At 49.1% G+C, this 26,105-nt stretch overlaps 1 protein-coding gene across 4 annotated transcripts; it reads left to right on the top strand.

Moving 5' to 3' along the window:
• The first annotated feature begins 1,719 nt into the window (after positions 1-1,719).
• PI4KB (phosphatidylinositol 4-kinase beta) lies at positions 1,720-26,069 on the top strand. 4 transcript variants are annotated; one of them, XM_031967509.1, is made up of 13 exons: positions 1,720-2,034; positions 9,505-10,426; positions 14,900-14,944; positions 17,379-17,606; positions 19,435-19,662; positions 20,653-20,762; positions 21,089-21,193; positions 21,394-21,517; positions 22,064-22,329; positions 23,836-23,968; positions 24,223-24,343; positions 24,792-24,854; positions 25,174-26,069. In XM_031967509.1, exons 2-13 carry the CDS (start codon positions 9,533-9,535, stop codon positions 25,353-25,355), a joined length of 2,499 nt encoding a protein of 832 aa, XP_031823369.1. In that variant the 5' UTR covers positions 1,720-2,034; positions 9,505-9,532; the 3' UTR covers positions 25,356-26,069. The 4 variants fall into 4 exon arrangements, with proteins under 4 accessions (XP_031823369.1, XP_031823370.1, XP_031823371.1 ...); XM_031967510.1 differs by lacking the exon at positions 14,900-14,944; XM_031967511.1 differs by lacking the exon at positions 24,792-24,854.
• Positions 26,070-26,105: the final 36 nt, after the last annotated feature.

The following is a 26,105-nucleotide window of genomic DNA, read 5'->3' as shown; positions in this document are numbered from 1 at the left end:
AAGCTCCAAAACTTACTGACGGTCCCACCGATATCAGCAGCTCCCACTGAGAGTAAAGCAGGGTGATGATGCTCATTTTAGAGATGAGCAGTCTAGTGACTTGGCCGGGAGGGGGAAATGGGGGCGGGGGAGCCGCGGCCGGTCACAAGGCATCTTCTGAAGGATCTGAAACAGGGTCTTTCAGATTCCAAGTCCGGCCCTCGGTCGCTGCCACTGAGACGGTGGACAAGGCTCCCCCCCCGCCCCCCGGCTTAGGCCCGTCTGCTGACTGCGAAAGCCGGCGGCGGGGAGCTCCAAAGGCACAGGGGGCTGACCCAGCTCCGCGCCAGCACGTGCGGTCTTTGTACAGACTCAGGAGAGGCGTCGCAACCGACCAAGTCCGGCTCTGGCCCCCGCGCCGGACCCGGGCCGTCCCCGCCTTCCCTCCAGGCGCCCCCAGCACGAGGAGGAACCTCGGGGTTCGAGATGGGGGCAGCAGCTCAGCTCCTGGAGGGAAGGCCCCCGGAGTCAGACTGCGGGGCGAACCTCGGGCACTCGCAGTCTCGGCTTACCTGGGAGAGGAGTGGGCAAACCTTGCCTCACCCACCTCCGGGGGCTGAGGTCAGACAACGGCGCTATCGAAAGGCGGGGGCCGCGGCAGGTCACCCCGCGGGGCGCACCCCCGAGGCTGCACCAGAAGATCCGCAGCTCGGCTTGGGTGGGGAGGGGGAATGAATGGACCCGCCGTCACGTGACCCTCCCCACAGCCGCGAGGCGGAGCTCCCGACCCCGCCCCCGCTTGCCCCGCCCATCGCGTGCCCCGCCCCTCGCGTGCCCCGCCCCCCGCCTCCCTTTACTCACCCTAGGCCAGTGGCCGAGCGGGGCCGAGGTTAGGGGAGAGTGTGTAGAACAAGGGCCCGGCATCGGGCCACGACGAGCCGGAGCTAAAGGCTCCTTTACTGGACGGTGGGGGGGAGGGGAAGGAAACCACCTCTACGGGTTGTGGCGGGTAAAAGCGCGGGAAACGGAGGCCTCGCGGGAGGTCCAGTAACGGCGCCTCGGAAGCGCCTCTGCCAGGAGAAGGTTCGAGCCCGCAGCCCGGCCCTTCCAGGGGGAACGGTTGTGGGCCTCGCCGTCTCCTCCTCCGTAGCTAGAAGCTCCTTAAAGACCCCTCTGCTGAGCCCCCGGCCCCCAAAACGGACAGGAGCTGACTTCATCCAAAGGGGGTTGGGAGGAGACGGAGAAGAGGCAGACATTCAATGAATGACCAGCGACCTCCGAAATCCCCGGTCCTTCTTTACCACATAGTTTGCATAATCATTTAATATCAAACTACACGAGTCTGACCCCACTCCCTGCCTCTTTTCTTGCACAGAGAGTTCCAGAATTAAACAATTCCCAATCGTCCCGAATCCAATTGCTACCCGTCGCTTCCTGCATTTTCGGAATTTTCCTTCTCGGCTCCCTTAGAGCCTCGCTATGCTTGCTCGGCCTCCGAAGGTTGACCCCGCCCCTTTGTCTGGATGCCCCGCCCACCTTTGGCCCCGCCTCTCTAGTCTAAGGTATCTTACTCGGTCCTCCCACCCACGCACACACACCCCCCTTTTCTATTTCTGGATAGGCATGTTTTAGACACCTCAGTCGACTCCATAGGTTACTATGGGCTCAGTGGGGTCCTGAGCCCCCGGGACGCGCGGAGGAAAATCCCCGGGAGGGAGGACTCAGACCCTGAAGCAGATACCACACGGCGGAATCCGGTGCGGAGGAAGACTTTCTGTTTGTTTGTTTCGGTCGCGAGGAGAAGTTGTGCTGGCTGGCCAGGGTGAAGGCGGCTCAAAGGCCCCCGCAGGCAGTGCTCAGGGCAGCCCCGCAGCCGGGGCCTGGTGCAGCCGCCGCCGCTGCCGCCGCCGCCGCCGCCGCCGCCGCCGCCGCTGTCAGAGAAGCGGAGGCGGCCGATGGAGCCCGGGAGCGGCTGCTGCTGCTGAGGCGGCGGCGCCGGCGCCGGCGGCCCGACATCGACCCCACACCACGTCCCTTCCGCGGGGGTCCCCGGAGGTAAGGCGCCCCTCCCCCCTTCACCTCCTCCAGCGTTCCTCTTTTTCCCATCCCCATTCCCCCACCCTCCTTCCTCACCCCCGGTCCGACGGCCCAACTTGCCCCCCCACCCCTGGGAGCACCTGCGTATCGGGTTCCCTCCAACTTTTCCCTTAAGCTTGGGGTCCTCCCACGTACTTTGCCTTCCTCCTCTCTTAGCTCCTCCCCCTAACTCCAGGGTTTCCCCCCGTCTTTCCTCCTCTCGAACCCAGCCCCACTCACTTATTTTCTTCTTCCCCGTCGCGGGCCCCTCCACTCTGCGTCCTCCCCCCCCCTTGCTCTTTCCCCCGCTCTGCGGACCCCAGCCCTCGCCTTCCTCTCTCGTTGTGCCGTCTCCCTGTCACTGGGCTCCCTCCCAGGCCTGACATCGCGAATAGATTTTGGTAACTTCCCCCCTCCCCTCCCCCCGCGTATGGTTTCGGGCCGGCCCAGCGCGAGTACTCCCGCCGCAGAGCAGCCCGGAGGGGCTTAGCCGCGACCACCGCTGACGACCTCCCTCTCTTGAGGAATTCAGCGGAAGTTCCTTTCGGTTTCTCGGGGCCTTAACGATTGGGCTGCACAGTCCGGAATCCCACTTTGCTGTGTGTCCGGCACATCCTCCGTCATCCCCTTCCCCGCCCAGCCAGCCCCCTCCGATTTCCGTATCAAAGAAGTCTTGCGCTAAATAAATATGTTAGAAAGATGGTTCTGGTTTTCCCGAGCAGAAGATTCCCTAAAAGACCGACTGGAGGTGATTTCCTAATGTGTCAAGAGCCTTTGAGCCCAGGCTCGGGTATATGCGCTTAGCAGGGATGAGAAATGTTGGAGAAGTCTGGCTTTGGCGGAGGGGCAGCGCACTGGGCCTGGAATCGAGAAGACCCGAGTTCACATGTGGCCTCCTAACGTTTAGGAGCTGTGTGACCCGAAGCAAACCGCCTTAAGGCTTTTAGGAGCTGTCATACTCCCTTTCAGACTTGTTTCTAGCATTAAATGAGCAGGGTGGGCGCCTTATCGATGCTTTTTCCTTTCACTTCCTCAGTACTAAATGTCAATACTAAATGGATTGACAAATCGGTATGGATGAGGTGGTGGGGAAGTTTGCTGTGGGATATTTAAGCTTTGTTGCTTTAAAGATACTGGAGAATTATCTTTCAGTAGAGGCTGTGCCCTGATCCAGGGTGAAATTTGTTGAATTCCTCTGACTCACTGGAATAGTTTTGTTGACTCCATAAGACTGTGGGCAGCTTGTGCCAGCCTCTGAAAGGTAACCAGCATAACAAAGGAGCATGGGACAGTGGACAGAGCCATGAGGACATAAGACTCCTGGGTTCAGTGTGTGACTTCCTTATTTGATCCCCAGAGTAACCTTAGGCATATTAATCTACTTTGTGTAAGTCAGCTCTGTAATGGTTTAATAGCTGGGACTAGTTGAGGAACAGAATCACACCTACCTTGTTTGTTTACAAAACATTTTAGGAATTATAATCTAAAGGTATTTATTAATAGTTGTAGTATTGTATTCCTGGGAATTTGCCTTCTTGTCTCTTTTATCAGATAAGTCCATGTTCTACAGAGACTATCAAATTAACATGATTAAAAGAGAACCTCAGCTCCATTTAACTTCTCATCTACACCAAGGTGTTAACTAAATTCTCTCCCCTGCCTGATCCATAAACCCATATTCCAAGAAGTGGAAGAGACCCTCAGATGAAAGAGACTTGAGAGTGTAGCTGCTGCTTTATCAGATACCTTTCTATCATAGTCATGTTAGTGAAGAGAGATTTGGTATGTTGCCTGAAAACAATTGTTTTCAGGCACATGGAAAGTGCCTACTCCTCCTACTGAGGTAATTAAAGGACCTCACTTTTTATCTTCTCTCTTGTCCATTTCCCAACTGGGAATGGCTGTGGACCCTTTTCTCAGGAACATTGATGATCTAGAAGAGTTTGAAACTTAAGATTCAAGTTCACCTGCTCCAGCCTTTTTTTCCCCATCTCCCTTTTTCAAGCTATTTCTTCCTCATAGGAAGAACACTTTCTCTGAGCATAGTAAAACTCTTGAGCAGGGAGGAGAACCTTTCTTCTGGTAAGAGCTTTGATGGAAACTACATGAGAATGGAAGTCATCCAAATAACCAAGGGGACTGGGTAGAGAGAGCTCAATTAGAAAAGAGTAACCATTGATTTTTTTTGCCATGTGTCTTTTCTACTTGGTGCTCCTAGAACTGACTTAAGCCTCTGCCCAGAATTTGCTAATACCAGCTCTTTGACCCCATTCCCTCAGATGCAGCTCAAGAAGCTCCCAGCCACATTCATTATTGATTCAGCCACATTTAGTTCACTGCCATCCCTTCATTTGAAGGTCCTGAGAGAAACTTTGCCCAAAGTTCAATATTCTGTTGGGACCATTGCTGTGATTTTTATTTGGTTCCTGATAGAGCATAAGCTTGCTTAACTATATGGCCCTGGAAACTGAATTGAAAGCTAGGAAAATGAGAGGCCCCAGCTTCCAACTTTAGCAGTAATATCAGGTGGACTGAAACTATCGCAAGTAATGTTGAAGTTAGACATAAGAATGATAGTGACCTAGAACTCTGATTTACAAGGCATATCTACTCATCTCATTTGATTCTCACAATAATTTTTGGGGCAGGTGCTGTCATTACTCCCAACATACAGATGAGGAACTTGGAATGACTAGTTTAAGGGATTCACCTACGATCCTATCTTAAGTACCTGAGGCTTTCTGATTCCAGGTCCATTTCTTTCTCTTCGGGCCCCTATTGCTCACAGACTCATAGGATCCAGAGACCCCAAGCTAGGAGAGTTCTCAAAACTTAGTTCAATCTCCTACTTTTACAGACAAGGTGACTGAGGCACAGGTAGAATAACAACTTGCCCAAAATCACACAAAGTAGAAGAGTTCCTTCTCCTCCATTACTCCTCCTCTCCCCCCCTCCACCCCCAATCAATTGGCATCCAAAAGATTGTGATGAGGAGATTTGGACCTGTCAGAAGAAATCCAAGAAAACTATGGACTTAGCTTTGAAAAATCTGTAGCAGAAACTATGGCTTTTTTAGCCTGCAAAAAGGAAGGAGAGTAGGGCTTGGGGAGCACACATTTTATTCTGAAAATTTGAAAAGTTAGATTTGTTCTTTTATATGTTAGAAATAGGATTTGAAGCAAATGTCTTCTGACTGAAGAACAAGGGTTTTTTTCACTGCCTTCTATGAATGGAACAAATAACTGCTACTTCTGTTATATCTTCTTCATTGGTGTTCTGAAAAAAGGACTAGAAGACTTGTTTAGAGGCAGAGTCTGGATTTAAGGACTTTTTTAAAAGTTCAAACATGAAAAGTGCAAGACCTTTACAAATCTCTGAAATCTATTCCATTCCAGAAATGTTAAGTACTTAGTGTGGGCAGAGCATTCTACTACTTGGGGAATGCAGAAATAAAACCGCTCCTACCTTCAAGGAGCCCATATTCTGCTAGGGAGAGAACATGTTCAGAGAAGTATCAGGATCACCAAGTACAAGGAGGCTTATAAGACCATCAGAAGTGGTCTTAGAAGCCATTTAAGAGAACTTGAATGTCAAAGAGCAGGAAAATAAGCCCAGAGAAGAAATGACTTGCCCAAATCTAGTACCCTTACCAATGTCCCACTAAGGAGAGGCATGATGAACAAATGGGTGGGAAGGCTGGTCCTGGCCTCTGGTATGGCTTCAGGCACAGACAGACTCTTGGTAAATGCATTAGTGGAGTAGGGTGAAATGGTAGCTGAGAATAAGAAGGTTTCTGGATCCTTAGAGGCAAAGAACAGAGATGAGCCAGACAAGTGTGACCAACTTCCTTTTGTTGCACGTGTACACGTTCTTCCCTTTGCCCTGTAATAACCCTGGATGCTGAGCTCAGCTCACCAGTAATGGAGCCCATGTTCTGTTGTCAGTACTCCCACTTCCAAGCCAGGGACTTAACCAGAAGAGCAAAGGCTTCTCCAATTTCTTTTTATACCCAATTCTCAAATCACTCAGGCTCCAGTAAGTTTGAGGTAAGGAGCTTCTCTAAGCTGGACAGTCTGAGCTTTAATGGTCAGATAGGAATGGGGATGGTCTGTCCCTTGAAGCCACAGAAATTGTAAACCAAACTGGATTTTCTTCCCTCACTGGTTTTTTTTTTTTTTTCTTTTTCTTTTTCTCTTCCTTTCTGGCAGAGGGGGAGGATGGAATAGAGAGAGTAGATTCAGGACTTGATGACCTAGTCCTTTCAGAGACTGCCCTGTAATTGTCTTTTCTCTGCAAAACTGCCTCCTAGACATCCTAATTTTAAAATTTATCCTTTGAAACCAATATGGGTTATATTTGGGACTATGTTGGACTTTGGGGACCAGACAATCCCCTACTCCTCTTGTCATTCCCCAAAATTTAGGAACAATCTAAACATTCCCTCCTCCATATTTCCTCCATTGTGCCCAACCTCCCAGCCAGAGCATTAAAACTAGACCCTGACAATTTCTAAGTATCAGAGAAACTAGGAAGTTAATTCACTCCTTTATACCTCTCCCCAAATCCAGTTTAGGAAGCCCATCTCCAATGGGGAAGTGTCATGGGGAACCTTTTGTGCTTTGGTACTAGGGAGTCTGGTTCCACACCCTTTGGCAAGCCTGATCTTCTAGAAGAGTTAAGAAACCTGAAGTCAGCAAAGAAGGCTCTTGGAAACTAGTGAAGTGAGGTCCTCTGCTGGACTCTGGGAGAAGATAGGAAGAGGCACATGAACCTCCTATCCTGAAAATTATACCTCACCTTCTCCCTCTCCAACCACTAATAAAGTTAAGCTGCTTTCTATTTGCTAAGCCTCTCAGTGAATGCTGAAACTTTGTACAGACGAGAATAAATAAAGCTCACCTTCACTAAAAGTTTTGGGGAGAAAATGAGCTTGAGGGAAGCATCGGATTTAAAGAGTCAATGAGGCAAGAAAAAGTGGAAGGAGAAGGACTGTGAGAAAAGAAATGTAAATAATGACTGTTGAATAAGAAACTCTTGGCTTTCTGTATCAGTTTATTTTCTGACCTAGAATGATGGAGGAGGCAAGGCAGGGTGGTCCAAGCTGACCCAGAGTTACAGTAGAAAGTATTGAGCCCTTCAGAAGTATGGTGAGGAAAGATTGATATTTTCTTATGCTTATGTTGTACAAGTACGAGTAGAGACAGATCCACACAAGTAGTAGTACTGATTATGCTGCTCAGAAAGCAAGGCCCCCAGGGGCCCTGCCCAGCTTTGGAAGAAGTCGAAGTAGAACAGCCAGCGCTAGTCTCCATCAGAATTAATTGGCATCAGAAAGATTGTGGTTAAAAAATTCCTTGGATTTGTCAGGAGGAATCCAAGAAGACCATGGACTTAGCTTTGAAAAATCTTTAGGAGAACCTAGAGATCTTTAGGTTGTAGAAGGAGATAGGGCATGAGGATCACACAGTGTTTTCATTCAAGTATTTGAAAAGATATGTTCTCTTTAGCTCTAGACATCAAAACTTTAATCATTAAGTGGAAGTAAAAAAACTTCCTAATAGTAGAATTTTCCAAAGGTGGAATAGACTGATCACTAAGTCGTATAAGACCATTTGTTGGTTAGTTTATAGACATTCTTTTTCAGATAGTGGCTGGACTAGATGGCCCTGAGATACCCTCCAGTGCTGATTGGTTGAATTGCCTCACAGCTTGAGGGATATGGTAGACACAAATATAGACCAGAAATCCTCAGTCAAGTAGGATTGTCTTTTACTCTTTATATTGTCTGAGGAATGAGCATTCAGTGACTGCTTAGAGAGTCCAAGCTACCTCCGAGACCCTCCAAATATGTATGCCTCAGCCTGGGCTTAAAAATTCTTGCTAATACTTGGAATTCACCTTCATTCTGATCCTCAAATGTCCTCTGACCGGCCAGTGTTCATTTAATGTACTATAGTCTTAGTCTGTTCGTGGACTTGTAGCCATTGCTGACTATAGCCAGACTCCCAAGCCTTGGTTGATAAAGAATTCACAGTATCCTCCCTCCACCCCTCATCCAGTAAGTTCACTTTGTGGTTCTCCAATTTTTATAAGGATCTAACTAGTAGCTTTAGTTGGAGAGAAGACTAAAAGATGATTCTGATTGGGGACCAGAGAGGGAAGAAGTACTGACCTCTCTTTCTTCCTTGAGATCTCTAGGGGATCTCTCTAGAAGAGAGGTCTGGATCATGGGAATCTCATTCCTCCTCTCCCCCCACTCCAAGTTTTACAGCCAAGATTCTTAGCCCTGGTGGTGGTTGATTTTTGGGACCCCCAAAACATTACTAGGGATATTGAGATAAAGCTTTTTAACCTCAGATTCTTAATCATTTCAATAAAAAATAACATAAATATGCCATCCAGCTCCTTCAGGAATAGGGGAGGGTGTCATGAAAGCAAACAATAGGACGGTGAAAAGTGAAAGACTGAGAATCATTATTCTAGAATGCTTTTCTCTTAACCTGGGCCGCCGTGGTTTCCGATGGCCATCAGAGAGTTTATAGTCTAAAAGGGCAGGTAAGAATACACGTGGAATCAATAAAAGATCTATCTGAACCTTAATGAGGGGTTGTGGGAGGAGTGATAAATTAGTCCAGCTTCCTAGAGAAGGCAGAACTACTCGTGTCAGTTCCACAAACCTTAATTAGGCATCTGCTTAAATTACTATAGTGACAAAATTGAAAAATAACAAGTCTCTACTCTCCAAGAGTTTATAATCAAATCTCAGGTGGGGAGAGGTGAAAGTGAATACATGTATGGAAATGAGTGTAAAACATGTTTTTAAATGATCAAGTGTATAGGAAGATCAGGCTCAATGGCTTGAGGGAAGAGCTATCATTTCCTTCTTGATAGAGTAAGGAATGACTTCATGGAAAAGAAGACACCTGAACTGAGTCTTAAAGGAAAGAGAATGTTATGAGTAGAAATTGGAGGTCAAGGAATCTGTTACAGGCAAAAAAAAAAAAAAAAGTTTTTAAAACATGGTATATACTTAGGCTTAGAAATCTGAAGCTTAAAGAAATGCTCCAAAGGGAAGGGGCACAGAAGGGATGAATGGGAAGGATGGAGAATAAACTTTGGAGCAGCAAGAACACTGTATACCTTTAAAGTGGACCCAGTCTAGAGAAACAATGTATGTACACCTGTGAAAACATTGTAAAAACATTTACAGAGCAACATGTTAGCAAATACATCTTCTGAACCTAGTGCACACTAAATACATTGAGACAAAGTAAAGGAGTATTGAGTGTGATATGGGTAAAATCAGGGAGGTAATGATGTTCCTGCTAAGTAATGCTCAGTGAAGGAAAGCAGATTCCAGGGAGAACTTCATGGAGTTGGAAGTTGGAATATAATAGGAAGGCAGAAAACTGACTGGTTTATGTTTCTTTTTTTCCTGTCCTTCCCCAGCTTGGAAGTGCTGTGTCCGGCTGTGGCCATGGGAGACACAGCCGTGGAGCCAGCCCCATTGAATGCCTCTTCAGAGCCCACTCCAAGCCCACCAGGCACTAATGGGGGTGCCCTGCTCAGTGTCATCACTGAAGGGGTTGGGGAGCTGGCAGTCATTGACCCAGAGGTGGCCCAAAAGGCCTGTGAGGAAGTGTTGGAGAAAGTAAAACTTTTGCATGGTGCAACCAGCTCCCCAGAGGGACCCCCACTTGAGCTTGTCAATGGGGACAGCATAGGCAGTGAACTTCGCTGCCTGGACGAGCCACCCAGCCGCATCCAAGAGGAGGATGAGGTGGGGACCTCTAGCTCAGCTAAAGGGGCGAGGAGGCGGCGGCAGAACAACTCGGCCAAGCAGTCGTGGCTGCTGAGGCTGTTTGAGTCAAAGCTATTTGACATCTCCATGGCCATTTCATACCTGTACAACTCCAAGGAGCCCGGGGTTCAGGCTTATATAGGCAATCGACTCTTCTGTTTCCGCAATGAAGATGTTGACTTCTATCTGCCCCAGCTGCTAAACATGTACATCCACATGGATGAAGATGTGGGGGATGCCATCAAGCCCTACATTGTGCACCGCTGCCGCCAGAGCATTAATTTCTCCCTTCAGTGCGCCCTGCTCCTTGGGGCCTACTCTTCGGACATGCACATCTCCACCCAGCGACACTCCCGTGGGACCAAGCTCCGCAAGCTCATCCTTTCAGATGAGTTGAAGCCAGCTCATCGAAAGAGGGAGCTGCCCTCCCTGAGCCCTGCTCCTGACACAGGCTTATCCCCCTCCAAAAGGACTCACCAGCGCTCCAAATCGGACGCCACTGCCAGCATCAGCCTCAGCAGTAATTTGAAACGCACAGCAAGCAACCCCAAAGTGGAGAATGAGGAGGAGGTAAAATGCAAGGATTGGGTCAGGAACAGTGGTGTGTGGGACTGCATGGGGAGAAGGTTTCTGCCTGAGGGTGGTATTTCTCATGTCTTCTTCCTTCCTCAAATCTTCCATTTCAGTCAGGGGCATGGAATTTTAGAGCTTGAAAGACGGAAAGTATTTAATCTAGCTTCCTCATTTTATAGATGAAGAAAGTGGAAACTCTTGCATACTTAGCTAATTTGCCCAAGGACACCCAGCTAGTTAGTGAGCAAACCAGGTCTCCAGACTCTCAGTCACTTGCTTTTTCTGCCTGGCTTTCAACCTATTCACTTCTTGGTAGGAAGCTCTTGGAGGCCATGATTGTGGAGGAAGAGTTTCTGGTGGCAGGGATTCCTTCTTGTCTCCACTTAAGATCTGGGTTGTCTGCTTAAAATCCACAGGGAATGGCAGAGTCTGTTGGCAAATAAAAAAATAAACACTTTTATCATAGGTGTATATCATGGGTGATGTAGAAAGCTGTTTAAGAGCATCAGCTTATTCTGGCCTTCTGTCACATAAATGCTGTCACACAATTCCCCACTTTGTAGATTCAAGGACAAATTTCATTCGATCAGAATGTCCTTACTACATGATAGCTCTTAGATGATAAAGTGAGGATGAAATACCTAATTTCCCATTTTATGTTTGAGAAGGAATTAGATATAGGTAAGCAAGCTAGATGAGAGTGGTTCTCAGGAGCTCTCAGTATAAAACTAGAGACATGACAGCCAAGAGAAGGAAGCTGTGAAATGACATTATTGGGATAGGTATGTGGCCTAAAGATGGGGAATCTGTATCAGAAATCTAAACTTGCCTTCTAGTACCCAGCTAGGTAAATGGCAGGGGAAATTATCCCAGTGGACAACCAACTGTTGGTGACCTGGTGTCCCAGCCAGACAATGATGCCCCAGTTCTCCACCACTGACTCACCATTGGCTGGGATCCCAGCCTGGCTTCCAGCCCAGTTTGGGAAGGAAGAGAAAAAAGACTAAGGAATTGGCCCTTGTTGGAAACCCCATGTGGCTGGGGTCTTGGCATGTGCCCACTTGGGGGAGTGCCACATCCCATGTTTCTGATACAGTAAGGATCCTTTCAACCTGTCTTGGGTTGGAAGGCAGAGAGGAAATCTGCGAAGCCTCATCTGAAACCTGCTATCTCTGGGAATTAGACTTTATAGCCCAGTTTGTCCTTGATCATGTGGTCAGGTTGTTGACCTGGAGTGAGGCAGAGTGAATACATATGCTCTAGTCCAGAATCATTTACCAGAAACCCCTTCTGGAACTGTCACCTGTCCTTTCTGGCCTTTGGACAGAAGTTGTCCCCAGTATCTACGTCCCCATGACCATACTCTCTTAAGATGGAACTGTTTCCTTCCTTGTTGGACACTGAGCTAGGTAACATCAGTTGGGATGGGGGCCACCTGCCCTCAAGTAGTTGCTATGTTCTAATAGGCAGAGACTATACAAAAGGGAGTGTCATGGTTAGGAAAGTTATAACTCCTCTAGGGAGTTCTAAGTATGGGTGGAACCTATGGAAATTTCTGCTACACTCTTTCCTGTGGTAACCTTAGTTTTGACTTGATCAGGTGGCCATGAAATGAAAGAATGCAGGGGCAAGATTGTAGACCTAAGAAGAGCCATAGGGCTCGATAAATTCCAGGCCTTTTGACTTCAGGGAGTTCAAAATCAGATAGAGAGTTTAGACTCTATTCTTTTATGACCATCTTCAAAATTCTTCAGAGGCCCCCTGGGGCCACTTTATAGGCCTGGCCTTTTCTCCCCTACTTGTACAGCTCCTGTCTTAAGGCTGGACACATTTTGACTTTGGGGCTTTCCTTAGGTACTGGCTATGGCTGGTGCCCTTTTTCTTGCTGGTCCTGTCTAGGCAACTTGTTAAGGCCAATTCTTGTGGGCAGTTGGGTCAGGCCTTCCAGGTAACTCATTTTCCTGAATTGGTTCTCTATCTCAATATATATATATATATCTTGGGAGAGGGAAGGGGATAACAGATCTCCAAACACTCACAGGTTATCAAATGCTAAAAGGATTAGACATCTGATTCCATTGCCCTTCCTGGAGGGAAATGTGATCCAGAGAGTAAAAGAGACCTGATACTTAGAGCTGTAACCAGGACTTTTCCTCCCTTTCCTTTATCATTTATTGATTAATTAAGCTAATACAGTAAGTACCTACCATACACAGAGCACTGTGTCAGTAGTGTGACAACATAAAGATGAAGAGAAAAAACCTGCCCTGGGGTGATTTTTTTTTTTTTTTTTGGTTCAGTCATTTGTCATGTCCAACTCTTCATGATCCCATTTGAGATTTTCTTGTCAAAGACACTGGAATGGTTTGCCATTTCCTTCTCCAGCTCATTTTACAGACGAGGAAACTGAGGCAAACAGGGTTATTGTTCAGGATCACACAGCTTGTTAGTACCTGAAGCTGAATTTGAATTTAGGTATTCCTGATTACTCTCAATGTCCACTCCTAGTGCTTCTTGCCCTTAAGGAGCTTATAGTTTACTAGGCAGAGTCTCCTAGTCTGGGAGAAGGGGTTATTGAACTCCCTTTCTCCCTTTATTTACTCTTCTCCCCCCCCACCCCCACCCCTCCAGCCTCCACAGTTTCCATTTGTTTGCCTAAATGGATATCCTTCCCCTTATCTTCATTACCCATCTCTTAATTCCAATGAGGATTATGTAAGGTGGGGTTGTACCATAGACTTCAGAGACTTGGAACTCCGCTTCCTTCATCTCCTTTCCATAGACAGTCACCAGAAACTGAGCTTAGTAACTTTCGTCAGCTGCTAACCACCAGGCAATTTTCTTTCCCATTTCTGACTAGATCAATTCCTCTACCACCACAGTAGCAACATTTTTGGTGTATCTGTCTTGCTTTCTTGGGACTACCTCAACCTTTGTACAGAGAAATCTGTTCCATGTCATTCTGGGAGCGCCAGCCTGCCTGCCAGCATGATATTGTTCTGATGTCAGCTCTTGGCCCAGCCCTGCTCCCTGGAGCTGACTCAGTGAAGACAGGAGGTCATGATAACCCAGTGGAAAAACCTTCCCCACGGGTATCCCCGAAGCAAAGTAGGAATGGGGGAGATGAGACGGATGGGAGGTGTGGAGGCTGGCTGTTCCAAACTAGGTTTGTGGTACAAGCCATTCTATCGCTGATAAAAGGAGGCCTTGAAGGTTGTGCCTTGGGGCTCTCACCCGGCTCACCAGCCCTCCCCTCACCTGGAGAAGGGATATAGAAAGGTGAGATTTCTAAGGTTAACTTCCCTACACTCTCCTTTGTTCACACTTTCCCTCAATGTTCCCCTGACTTCCCCACCCTCCTACTTTCTTCAACACTCCTCAGGATCTCCAAGGAAAGAGGCAAAAGTTGGGACAGTCTTCAGATTAGAATGAGGCAGCTCAATACTCAAGTAGAATTTGTTGAGTTAAATATTCAAATAGAAATTAAACTTTAATTAATCTTTGCAGAGGAGGGAAAAAGTAGGATTCTGTCCCTTAAGTCTAGGCTTTGGCCTGCACCCCCGCCTCTTCCCCCCCCCTTCCAAAACTCTGGCATACCTCATTGTGGGGGCCACAAGATCGGCGCCGTCCTGAGGGGCCACTGGGGCTTTGTGAAAGAAGAGACAGCCTCATTCTTCCCATCCCCAGCCTGGTCCTGGCTGAACCATTAAGGGGCCTCCTTAGAGCCCCCAGAGCTCAGAAAGAGAGAGACTGTCTGGGACTGTGGTTTCAAGCTGTACCTGGCAGCTAGGAGCAAAATCCAATCACCTGGTGAGTGTATAGGCAGTGCAGGGGTAGTAACTATCACTTAGCACTGAGCAGACTAGAGAGGACATGACTGTTTGTCCCCTGCTTCCTCTGGCACCCAGTGTGGTGAGGAGTCTGTGATGATTCATCAGCTTGTACACCCGGCTCCTTCTTCACAGTATCCCCTCAAGACTACAGTAGAACTGGAGAGCCCTAATTTGAGGACCCTGTATCTAGCAAAACCTGACCTGAATTAAGAGCTGGCATTTGGGAAACTAGTGAGCGTCAAAGTCTTGGCAGACAGTGTTAGTCTAAGGAGAGCTGCCCCTTCTAAGACTCAGATCTGGAATTTTTCTTTGAAATAAGGGCCGAATGAGTGAGAGAGGAGAAAAAGATAGAAAGCACAACAGGGAGATGTGCTGTCCTTCCACAAACAGTGTTGGTCATTTGTCCCTCTCTCTGATTCCTTCAGGGTCTGAACCTACCTCGTCATTTCCCAAACAATGATAATGTTAGGGTCAAACTCCATAACCGGGTTTAATTATTTAAAGAAAAACACAACAGTAGAGATATGAAAGTGAAGTGGTTGTAATCAAAATTGGAGCTAAATTCTTTGCCTTTTTCTCTCTCCCTTCCCCCATCCCCTCCCCCTCTCTCCCCCTGCCCTCCCGGCCCCTTTCCCAGGAACTCTCCTCCAGTACCGAGAGTGTTGATAAATCATTCAGTTCCGTAAGTGGGGCCAGGCTGGGGCTGGGTGGCTGACTCCCCATGTCCGCCCATGGCAGCATTTCCTCTCCGTCCCCAGATCTCCTTTTAGTATTTTTACCTTTGCCCACATGCCAAGATCAGCTTTTAAAAGACTCCTTCCTACCCACCCCCACCCTCATCCCAGGGGCTGGGACCCTTACTGACTCCCCTGACAGAGAGGATCTACCTTTCACCTTGCTGCCATTTGTCCTGAGCCCTGGCTGAATTGTGCCCAGTTCTTTTTTCTCACAGAAGTTAATGAGAACAGGGGGAACTGTCCTTTTTATCCATCCCAGGTTTCTGGAACAAGCTTCCTAGAGGTATTGGTGGGAATTGGTTTTTGGAGCTAGTGCCAGAAACTACTTGGCAAAAATGTGTGCCCTGAAAAGGATTCTTCTTCCCTATGTCCTTTTCCCTCCCCCAGCTTATTTCCTCCCCCTCACCTGGGGCCCTCCAAGGAGCACCCAATACATATGAGGAAAGGACTTGGTCTAAAAAGAAACGTTTGTTTGCCCACAGACTATTTCTCAACTGCAGCTTCATTTCTTATAGATCCAAGTAACTCTGTTTTCCCAATTTATTAGCAAGAATATTTCTTAGTCATCATCTCTCTTGCCTTATCTGTCTTGCCATAAGTCCCTTTGGTTGACATTCCAGTGCATTCCCTACCCCCAAGAGTTTTCCAGGATCAAAGACCCTGCCTCTGGGCAGAGACGTGAGAGGAAATGCTGGGGCCTCTGGGAATTTGAATGATTTTTTTTTTTTTCATTTTGGTTTTTGTTTTGTTTTGGGGTTTTGTTTTTGTTTTGTTTTTGTTTTTTCATTTTGGCTTTTTTACTTGTCTCCCCAATCAATTTTCTGTGTTCTGTGCCATTCCTTTCTCAATCATGATTCCTGTCTCCTCTGTGAAGTGACATATATCATATAATCAGCCAGTCTGGGTGATTCTACTGATTTAAGGATCAGGACAAGTCCTACCCTCTTTTCTGAGATGACTACTTGAACATAAAGTCCAAGGAGGGTCTTTCTCCTTGAGGAACCCCATCTGGGTAGGGTTGAATTTCTAAGTTCATTCTTCCTTTCATCCTTTTTCCCTCACTGGATGTTTGGGGGTATCTTTGATAATAGAGAGCCCCCACTCTGTTTTATTCTTCCTGTTCAGCATTCAAAATTCATGAAAAGACCAGAGTTTAGTTAGTTCTTGAGTGGGATTCCTGAGAATCTCCTAGTCTTGGTAGATATGTACCAAGTGGCTTTCCCGAGAAGGTCAGTCTTGCAGTATTAAGTTAGAAATTCTCGTTTAGGGAAAATAATCATGAGGGGGAAAAAAGTCTGGTGAGTGAAATGTTATTCATATGAAGGAGTGGCCTGTTGATAAGTGAGTGAAATCAGTCAATAAACATTTATTAAATGTCATCTATGCATCAAGCACTAAACAGATAGGATAGGAATCTGAGCTGGTGGTCTTGATAAACTCTTCCCCTGGTGTAGAAGCCTAGGCTAAAGAATCCCCTTTTTGTTGTCTAGCCTAGTCCATCTCTTCCTACCCAGACTACCCCTGCCTCTTTGGGGAGATGTCTGGAATATCCTACACCAGGATATGGAAAGCTTCTTAAATAGTGGATGAGCCATTTCTGGACCTGGGCAGAACTGGATGGCTTGAGAGTATGCTGTTTGTGCCGCTGGATCAGGGCTGGAGAGGGGAGGGCATCTCAGAAAACATGGGTTCTCCTCAAAAATCGAGAGTGAGTCAACAGCTCAGCCTTTGGGTTAAGGGCTTTCTTGAAAGGTCCTCCTTTAGCTGCTACTGCTTTTCCCCATTGATTTTTCACCCATTAGACAAATTCTGTTCTCTCCTACCCCTGCATGTTTATTGCTTGCATGTGGAATGATGGGAGAGAGAAGGGAAGGGAAGAATGTCATTTGCAAGAGCTTGAAGTGGGATTTGGGGAAATATCCATTTTTACTGAGGAAATATCCACCAGAATCTTCTTGTTCCAATCCCCTAAGGAACTGGAAGGTGCCAATCACCTCCATAGATGCTCAAGAGAGTCCCAGTAAGTCAGAATGAGGAGATTGCTTAGTGAGAAAGAGGTATTTCTCACTAAAGTTCTGGAAAACCTCAGACACCCCTCAACATACCCTCTCTTTGTACACTGCATCTTGGGGATATCTCCTAAGGACTCTTAGAACACTGGGAGGGGCCTGACATTCCCTCTGACCTCTCAGAACCTCCACAGGAATCACTGGGGTGATGGGAAGGTTGTGCCATTGGGCCAAAAACCATCCCCCAAAACCTGCTGCTCCCTGGACACCAGGGAACTTTGGCTACAGTCGATCGAAAGAGACTTTGATGAATGGGGTTTCTCTGGCAGCTGTGTAACTCCCTCCTATCTCTTACCCTGATACTTCATAGCCGGTCAGACTGGCTCCTGAGCGAGAGTTCATCAAATCTCTGATGGCAATTGGCAAACGACTGGCAACGCTGCCCACCAAGGAACAGAAGACCCAGAGGCTGATATCTGAGCTGTCCCTACTCAACCACAAGCTCCCTGCCCGAGTCTGGCTGCCAACTGCTGGCTTCGACCACCATGTGGTTCGGGTACCCCACACCCAAGCAGTTGTCCTCAACTCTAAGGATAAGGTAGGTAAGCTCCCACTTGTCCCCCCACGCCCAGAAGCCGACCTCGCTTGCTCCTTTTTATTCAACAAAATCTGCTAAGCAGCTTGTATATGCTGAGCATGGTTGCTAGTCACATGCAGAGCTTAGATAAAACCTAAGGCCTTCTCTCAGAGCTTAGCCTTTCTCTTCCAGTGTTTGCTGTTTGAAAGTCCTAAGGTAAGCCCTGGGTGAGGAGCTTCATTCTTCCACTTGGGTTTAATTTGGAAAAGCTTATAGGAGGCAGGCTTGGATTTGAGTGAAGAGGGAGCAGGGAGTTGGGGGCACAGTAGAAGGAAAATCCCTGTAAGTGCTAAGAACAGTTAGACTGTCCCACCTATACATTTACTGTTCTAATTGACATAGCCCCTTCAATTTGCAGAATTCTACTTCTGCAACATAGTTCACATGCGTTTTCTTTTTTCTTTATTTACTATAGCTTTTTATTTGCAAGATATATGCATGGGTAATTTTTCAGCACTGATACTTGCAAAACTTCTGTTCCAGCTTCTCCCCTCCTTCCTCCCACCCCTCCCCTAGAGGGCAGGTAGACCAATACATCACATGCATTTTCTTACTTGAACCTCAAAAAGCTTGGGAGGTTGGGAGGATAGGGAGGATAGGGAGTTTGAATCTCACCTGAGCAACAGCTAAATGAAGGTTGGGGAAAGTTGAAATGATTTGTTCAACCTCATAGTAATTTACTAGCAGAGTTGTTGGCAGGACCTGCGCTTCTCCACCTTTGTCCCATGTTCTTGCTCCTACTCCACACAGATTCTGTTTCTTGGACCTAAGAGCATTCTATGTCCTCTGACTGAGCTCAGAAGGCTAGAGGTGTCACCAAAACAGCCTGTCGTGGCTGTCACCCAATGGTTTCTCTAAGGCTTTTTGGAAGCTATTACATTTCCTGACCACTACTATTACTTTTCAGGGTAATGAGTTCTATAAATTTAATATAGAGAGTATAGAGTCGGGGTGTTTTACATTTGTTCCTTTTAATAAATGTTCCTTTTTTATTTTTCCTAGATTTCCCTTGCTCAAACTTGACATGTCCCCTCCTGGCTTGCATGTTTCCACCTTTGAGGAATTCTAATCTCTTTAGTATTTTCTCACACAATAGCCTCCTCCCCCCTCTTGCATCATTTGAATTGCCTTCCCCAACCTTTATCCACTTTGGTTATTCTTTTCTTGAGGTTCAGGGAGCAGAAGGACTTACTAGGATTTCAAGGGAGTTTAATTTGTTGGTTTTGTTCCTCACACCCTTATTGATAAATGCTATTTTGTTGGCGTTTGGGGGTGTTGCTGCACACTGGGCCAATGTCTGCAGGAATGTTTGTCCAGCTCGTCATCCAGGACTTTAGTTGGAATGAATTTTCCCTGACTCCATATTGATTCCTCTAACCACCTGTGTGCTCCCCCGCTTTCTCAAGCCCCCGCCCCTGCTTGAGCCTTGCCTTTTGGTACCTCAGAGAGTTCCATCTCATTGGAACCCTTGAGACTTCACCGCACACTCCTTCTTCCAGATCATGGGATTTAGAAGCAAAAGGGACCTTCAGTCAACTAGTCCAACTGCCTCATTTTACAGATGAGGAAACTGAGTCCCAAAAGGCTAAGTAATTTCCCGAACGCCACAGGTCAGAGGAGCAGAGCCAGGCCTTCAGAGCCCCTCCTGTTCCCACCCAGCCATGCTGCCCCCCTCATCTCCAGGACCGAGCGCAGCAGGAGATGACGAGCATCCCAGACATCCGGGGAGGCTCCCGGGGCAGGAGAAGGGGCGGGAGCAGGCCGCCTGAGCCCCCCGCTCTTCCTCCAGGCGCCGTATCTCATTTACGTGGAGGTCCTTGAGTGTGAGAACTTTGACACCACCAGCGTCCCGACCCGGATCCCAGAGAACCGGATCCGCAGCACGCGGTCCGTGGAGAACCTCCCCGAGTGCGGCATCACCCACGAGCAGCGGGCAGGCAGCTTCAGCACCGTCCCCAACTACGACAACGACGACGAAGCCTGGTCTGTGGACGACATCGGCGAGCTCCAGGTGGAGGTGAGAGGCCCACAGGGACCGCCCCAGACAGGCAAGGGGGAGGGGCTGCCGGGACCGACTCCCTGGGGTTCAGGGAAGGGGGAGGGGCTTTGCAGAGAGCACAGGGAGAGGGACAGTGCAGATGCAAAGTCACAAGCGTCAGGGTTCAGGATGTGAGTGGGAGAACCCCAGAGGAGGTTGGCCACAGGGGCAGTGCCCAAAGCGGGGCCAGGAGAGTCTGGGCTGGACTCAGTTATCAGGATGGACAGTTAGAAGCATCAAGGAGCCTGCCTGGAGCAGGGGGAAGTGGACCTCAGCAGGGATCCAGAGGGCTCGTCACGGGGCCCTGGGCACTAAGGCCAGGCTGGGCACAGAGCAAGCGGCTCCCAAGGCCACTGTCCCCACACAGAAGTGGGAACGCTTGGTGGAACGTCTTCTGTCTGTGCTGAAGGCTGGGCCAGACGCTGGCAGACAAATACAAAGGAGGCCCTGCCTCCAGAAGCTGACTGGGCCCATACCTGAGAGTTAATGAGCAACCCAGGGAGGCCTAGTGGCAGGAGGAGGAGCGGGGCTCCGGGCAGTGATACTGACATTGCCCAAGAGGAGGAGGGTTGGGGGGTGGGGAGGGGTGCCAGGCCGGCCCTGGCAGACAATGTGAAAGCACCAGAACGCAGCCTCAGAAATAATGGTTGGGGGGCAAACTATGGCTTAGGGAGGTCAGTGATGGCTGCAGTTGACTTTCACACCCAGGCTGTTAAGGCTCTGGGCACTGGGGAGATTCAGAGGGAAAGTGCCATCATGCCTCCCTCAGGAACCTCCCAGCCTTAGAAAGAAAAAATGGTCCCTGTTGGGGCTCATACCCCGCTGCCAAAGGGACATGAAAGGAGACCACGGTGGGATTGATGTGAGTGTCAGAAGCAAGGTCTGGAAGGGCCCAGAGATCAGGGTGAGAAGGAGGGGAGAGGAGAGGGGTCCTCTGCTTCCTATGGCTACCTCTTCCTTCCCCCCCAGCTCCCCGAAGTACATGCCAACAGCTGTGACAACATCTCCCAGTTCTCTGTGGATAGTATCACCAGCCAAGAGAGCAAAGAGCCCGTGTTCATTGCAGCAGGAGACATCCGGTATGACCACCCCAAGAGCTCTGCCCTTTCTCCCTTGACCTCTCCTTCCTTTAGAGCTGACGTGCCCATCTGGGGGCCACACAACTGGCCTTTTTCATTGCATTCTCTCACTCATTGTTTTTGTCGACCCCAGTCTCTAACCATATTCTAAGTTTCTAAGTTTAGTGCTATCCCGGTTTCTTGGCTTTTTAAAAACATTCTCATCTGGGCCTGACTGGGCTGGGAGTGGGCTGGAGTAGGCCGGATCGGGCCGGAAGTAGGCCAGGGCCAATCCTGTAAATGTCAGCTCCTGACCCGTAGTACGGGATGGCTTTGTCTCCTGCCAGACGGCGCCTCTCAGAGCAGCTAGCCCATACCCCTACCGCCTTTAAACGGGACCCAGAAGACCCATCGGCAGTTGCCCTCAAAGAGCCCTGGCAAGAGAAAGTCAGGTGAGTGGATGCTGTTCTGACTTCAGGCCAGGTCACCCCCTTGATCCCATCAAGATTCACAGTGTCCAGAGGTACAGACCCGGACTTAGCCCATGTGCATCCCACCAGAGTGGGGGGTAGGGGAGATGTTAGGGGGGGCGCACCCACTCACCAGGAGGAGCTGGTTGCCTCCTCATCCTCATCTCCTCCTTCCCTTACAGGCGGATCCGAGAGGGCTCCCCCTACGGCCACCTCCCCAACTGGCGGCTCCTCTCAGTCATTGTCAAGTGTGGGGATGACCTGCGGCAAGAGTTGTTAGCCTTCCAGGTGTTGAAACAGCTGCAGGTAAGGGGAGGGGAGGGGAGGGGAAATGCCCAGCTTGGGGATGAAGAGAACTTGGGCCTGGATGCAGCTCCTGCCCTTAGGGAAGATGGAGGAGACAACAGGGACCTCTCCTGGCTCCTTTTGGCACTGCATCTTCCAGAGGTGGAGAGGAGTCATACTGGCTGGGGTTTAAGACCTTGCTGTTCTCCCTTCCTTAAAATTAATTACTCCTTCCGCACAAAAAACATAGGAGAGCCCATCACACGTACTCCCTCCCCTTGTACCGAGCAACATCGTTCTCCATTTCTGTGACTCTTTTCCTGGTGTTTCCTGCTATGTCGGGGTCTAGCTCCTTCTCTGTTTTCCTGGACCTCTCTAGCTTGCTTTTTGGTCCCGGCAGGATCTTTGGATTGTTTCTAATGTTTCAAGACAATCTTGGTTAAGGTAACAGGCAGAGAAAAGGTGGCTAAGTAGGGATTCAAGTCTCTTCTCCCTCTGGCCCAGCTACCATTTTTCCCAACTAGAGAGATGATGGTGATCCTCCTGTGTCCTTGTCTCTCCTCTCAGTCCATTTGGGAGCAAGAACGGGTGCCCCTTTGGATCAAGCCCTACAAGATCCTTGTGATTTCTGCGGACAGCGGCATGATAGAGCCTGTGGTCAATGCTGTGTCCATCCATCAGGTGAAGAAGCAGTCACAGCTCTCCCTGCTCGATTACTTCCTACAAGAGCATGGCAGCTATACCACCGAGGCGTTCCTCAGCGCCCAGCGCAATTTTGTACAAAGCTGCGCTGGCTATTGTCTTGTCTGCTACCTGCTCCAGGTGAAAGACAGGTGGGTGACTGAGTCCCCAGATCCTCATCCCACCTGCCTTCTGGGCCACTCTCAGCTTTGAGCCCCTGCCCCAACCTCTCACATATGCATATGTCCCCCAGCCTGGGGGACCACCTAGACATCACTGCATCTCTGTCTGTGCTGGAACATCCAGAATGCAACTATATTCCTGCTGGTTGTCCTGAGTGTTGAGTAGTCTTAACATAGATTCTAAAGCCATCTATCAGTGGTTTGGGAAAGGAAACAGCTTGGCTTCCCTGAGCATAGGAGGGTCTGAAAGCAAGAGGTGTGCTTAATTTCCAAGTCATCAGAGCCATGCAAACAAACAGCATGCCAGATGTAGGGGAGGAGGGTGTTGTTTTTGCTAGAAAACCATTTTCTAGGCCAAAGCTCAGGATTTTGAATCCAGTTTCCTGAAGCACTATCACAATAGGATCTAGCAGATGGATGGCTGAAATGGGATGGCTGTCTGCCCTTCCTGTTCCTAACTCGTTTCCAGTTCTCTTAGAGAATGAGAGATTCATTCCATTGTGGAACAAAGAAATCGAACAGCAGTCTGTTGAACCTTTTAAAAAAAAATGATGAGCGACTCAAATGTAGGAAAAACAGAAAAATTGTGGCGTTATTCAGGGAATAACCTGTGATGGTTTAACATGCAGGGAACTGGATCAGAGTAAAATTGCATGGTTTTTTTATCCCAAACCCAGAGCTTTTCCTAATTTGAGCTCTGCTTCCTCTAGTGCCCTGGTGATTGGTTGGGACATGAAAGGAGAGCAGTTTCCCCTCTGGCCAGTGAGATTTAAGGCACCCCACCCCCTTGGCCTCCTTGGATACTAACACTTTACTTAACAAAGGCCTTGCCTGGCTGGGTTGTGTTATGCTGAATAGGTCTCTGCCTTCCCCACCTTGGAGTAATCTTGGCTCCCTTGTGGGACATTCTTTTGGAAGTCATTAAGACCTGGAATTTTCTTTCTTTAATTCATATGCCCCCCAGCAACTAATGTGACTTGTAGGTCTAAGATGTTCCCTGTTAATTTTTTTTTAAACTAAATATAAACATTTCTCTGGGTTTTTAGTGTTCCTGTTTCTGCAGCCCTTCAGACTTTGCTGCTGCTTATTATGGGCTGGTAAACCCAACCATGAATTTTATTAGAAGTGTTGGATTAAGCAAAAAGTTCTTCAGAGAGACTTTCCCCATGAGGTTCGGAGACTGTTCGGACTTATCTGTCGGCTGTGCTCCAGGTGGTTATTGCTAAATAAGTGAGGTGAAAATTGAGTTTTCTCATATTAATAGCAATTTTGGACACTACGGCCTCTGCTGGCATTTTTTCCTCATTGAAGGGTGTCTGCTGGTAGTATGAGCTCCCAGGATGGGTGAAGGCAGCCAGGAGTGGATTTTGCAAAAAGCTTTTGCTCAACACATGTTCACTTGGGGGGGTTCGGGGTCACACTGACCCACAAGTACTTTGCTTCCTCCTTTACCTACTATCTTTATCTCCTCTTCAGGCACAATGGGAATATCCTTCTAGATGCCGATGGTCACATCATCCACATCGACTTTGGCTTCATCCTCTCCAGCTCCCCTCGGAACCTGGGCTTTGAGACTTCAGCGTTTAAACTGACCACAGAGTTTGTGGATGTGAGTTTGTAAAAGCTAGTCTCCATCAAGCTCCCTGCCAGGAGGAGGATGAACTCTGGGGTTCTGTACCATGGAATGGAATGGCCCAGATAGCGAGGGGACATGTGGGTGATCCTTGCCAATTTCTTGGCTAAGGAGGACGTTAGCTCTGTGAGAGGGCAGGTGGGAAGTGAGTGGGGAAGGGCAGAGCTTAGTTGTGAGCTTCTTCCCTTCCCTTCAGAGCTGTGCTTCCCACTTACCCCTCCATTCTCCAGGTGATGGGAGGGCTGGATGGTGACATGTTTAACTACTACAAGATGCTGATGCTGCAGGGGCTCATTGCTGCCCGGAAACACATGGACAAGGTGGTGCAGATCGTGGAGATCATGCAGCAAGGTGGGGGCCCTTGGGCCGAGGTAGTGGAGCGGGCCCCACCCTGCCGCATGCTGGCAGGTCCAAGAGCCCGAGTCCTGGCTGGTAGCTCGGGGAAAGCGACCCACACCTGCATACACCAACTCTCCCGCACTTTGGGGCAGCCCTGGGTGTCCTGGGCTCCGCCTGGTCCCGGAGCTCTTCATTTCTCCCCTACTTCTTAGGGAGTCCAGGTCCTGGTCCCATCTCACTTGGAAGTCAGCAGCCCCATTCCGTTTCCATTTTCCGTCCCACTGGCCACAGCCCCTAGTTCCCAGTTCAGTGCTCTCCCTTGGCTCTCTTCTTTTCTTTCCTGTCTGTCACTTGGGCCTTCCTTCTCTGCCCAAGCCTGCCTTTCCAAGCTCTCCTTCAGCTGTTGGCTCACCTCTTCCCTATCAATACTCAATTGGGCCACCCCGGCCACACCCCACAGGTTGCCGACGTTGCACGGGAGAGTCCCCGCCCAGCCCCGTAATGACGGTGGCCCAGGTCATCTGTGAGTGTCCTGTAGCATAGGCAGAGACTGCAGCCAGATAAGTGACCGGGCCCCGGCCTTCCTTGCCTGGCTCATCACAGCCCAGGGACCCCTCCTGTTCCTGCACCTGGGGCAGGTCTCCCCCAGCTCTTCCCTTCTCACCCCCTACCCCACATAATTGCACTGGAGCCTTGTCAGGGCCCTTAGGCTTGGCAGCTGTGGACAAGAGAACAGGATGGGGGGGAGGGGGGGGGCGCGGGAAGGGGAGGTGCTGATCCAGGTCAGAAGCAGGCCTGCAGGCCTTGTGCTTGTGGGTGACCCCCGAATCCCCCCTCCACAGGCTCCCAGCTGCCCTGCTTCCATGGCTCCAGCACCATCCGCAACCTCAAGGAGCGCTTCCACATGAGCATGACTGAGGAACAGCTACAGCTACTGGTGGAGCAGATGGTGGACGGCAGCATGCGGTCCATCACCACCAAACTCTATGATGGCTTCCAGTACCTCACCAATGGCATCATGTGACGCCCTGCTGCCAGCCCCAGGGAGCAGCGGGGGTGGGGGGGGCAATGAGAGACTCCCTGGGAGGGTCAGCATCCACCCGAGGGAGACAAATGGTGAGAGTGCTAGCGAGGATCACTCGGTGATGAGGGAGCTTGCCCCTGGAGTGGAGGAGTGTCAGGGAGGAAGCTTATTGGGGTTTCCTGACCCCTTCCCCCATTTCTGACAGTATTACCACCTGTGACAGGCTCCAGGAGCCACTGCCCCCCATGGAGATGATGAAGGGATACTAGAGTTTGGGGGAAAGAAGGGGACCTTTCTGGGGTCTGGGGGGTTTTCCTTGGCTCCCCTTCCCCATCTGCTCTGGGTCACAGGAAGAGGAAAGGGGAGCTTGACTAAAGGTGGGGACTAGCCATTCCCTTGGCCCACTGGTTTCTCCATCACCATGTCCGTGGTGGAAGAGGCTCACAGCACGTACCTGGCGTTCCCCCTACTGGAGGGGGAATCTGATTGCGGCCCCTCCACTTACTGTGCCCCCATTGGGGAAACAGGGAAAGGGAAGCAGGCCTCCTTCCTTGAGGTGTGGGTCCAGTCCCCATTCTGCCCCAGGCCCAGGGGGTGGAGATAACCTGTGTCCGTTCTGACCCCACTCCCTCTGGCCTAGGGAAAATGCTCTCAATTTTTTTATTTTTAATTTTTTTTTTTTTTTTTTTTGGTTTGAAATAAAGTCCTTAGTTAGCCACTTGTGTTCTCACTTAACTTGGTCAGCCGCTG

This window comes from Sarcophilus harrisii, chromosome 4 (assembly GCF_902635505.1).
Source record: "Sarcophilus harrisii chromosome 4, mSarHar1.11, whole genome shotgun sequence".
NCBI lineage: Eukaryota > Metazoa > Chordata > Mammalia > Dasyuromorphia > Dasyuridae > Sarcophilus > Sarcophilus harrisii.
This window is presented reverse-complemented; position numbering and strand designations above follow the sequence as displayed.

Excerpts from the sequence above, each read along its gene's own strand:
- PI4KB (XM_031967509.1), top strand. The coding sequence starts at position 9,533 with ATGGGAGACACAGCCGTGGAGCCAGCCCCATTGAATGCCTCTTCAGAG. Across the intron at positions 17,607-19,434 it reads TCCTCAACTCTAAGGATAAG|GCGCCGTATCTCATTTACGT; the intron begins GTAGGTAAGCTC and ends CTCTTCCTCCAG. Across the intron at positions 23,969-24,222 it reads TGACCACAGAGTTTGTGGAT|GTGATGGGAGGGCTGGATGG; the intron begins GTGAGTTTGTAA and ends TCCATTCTCCAG.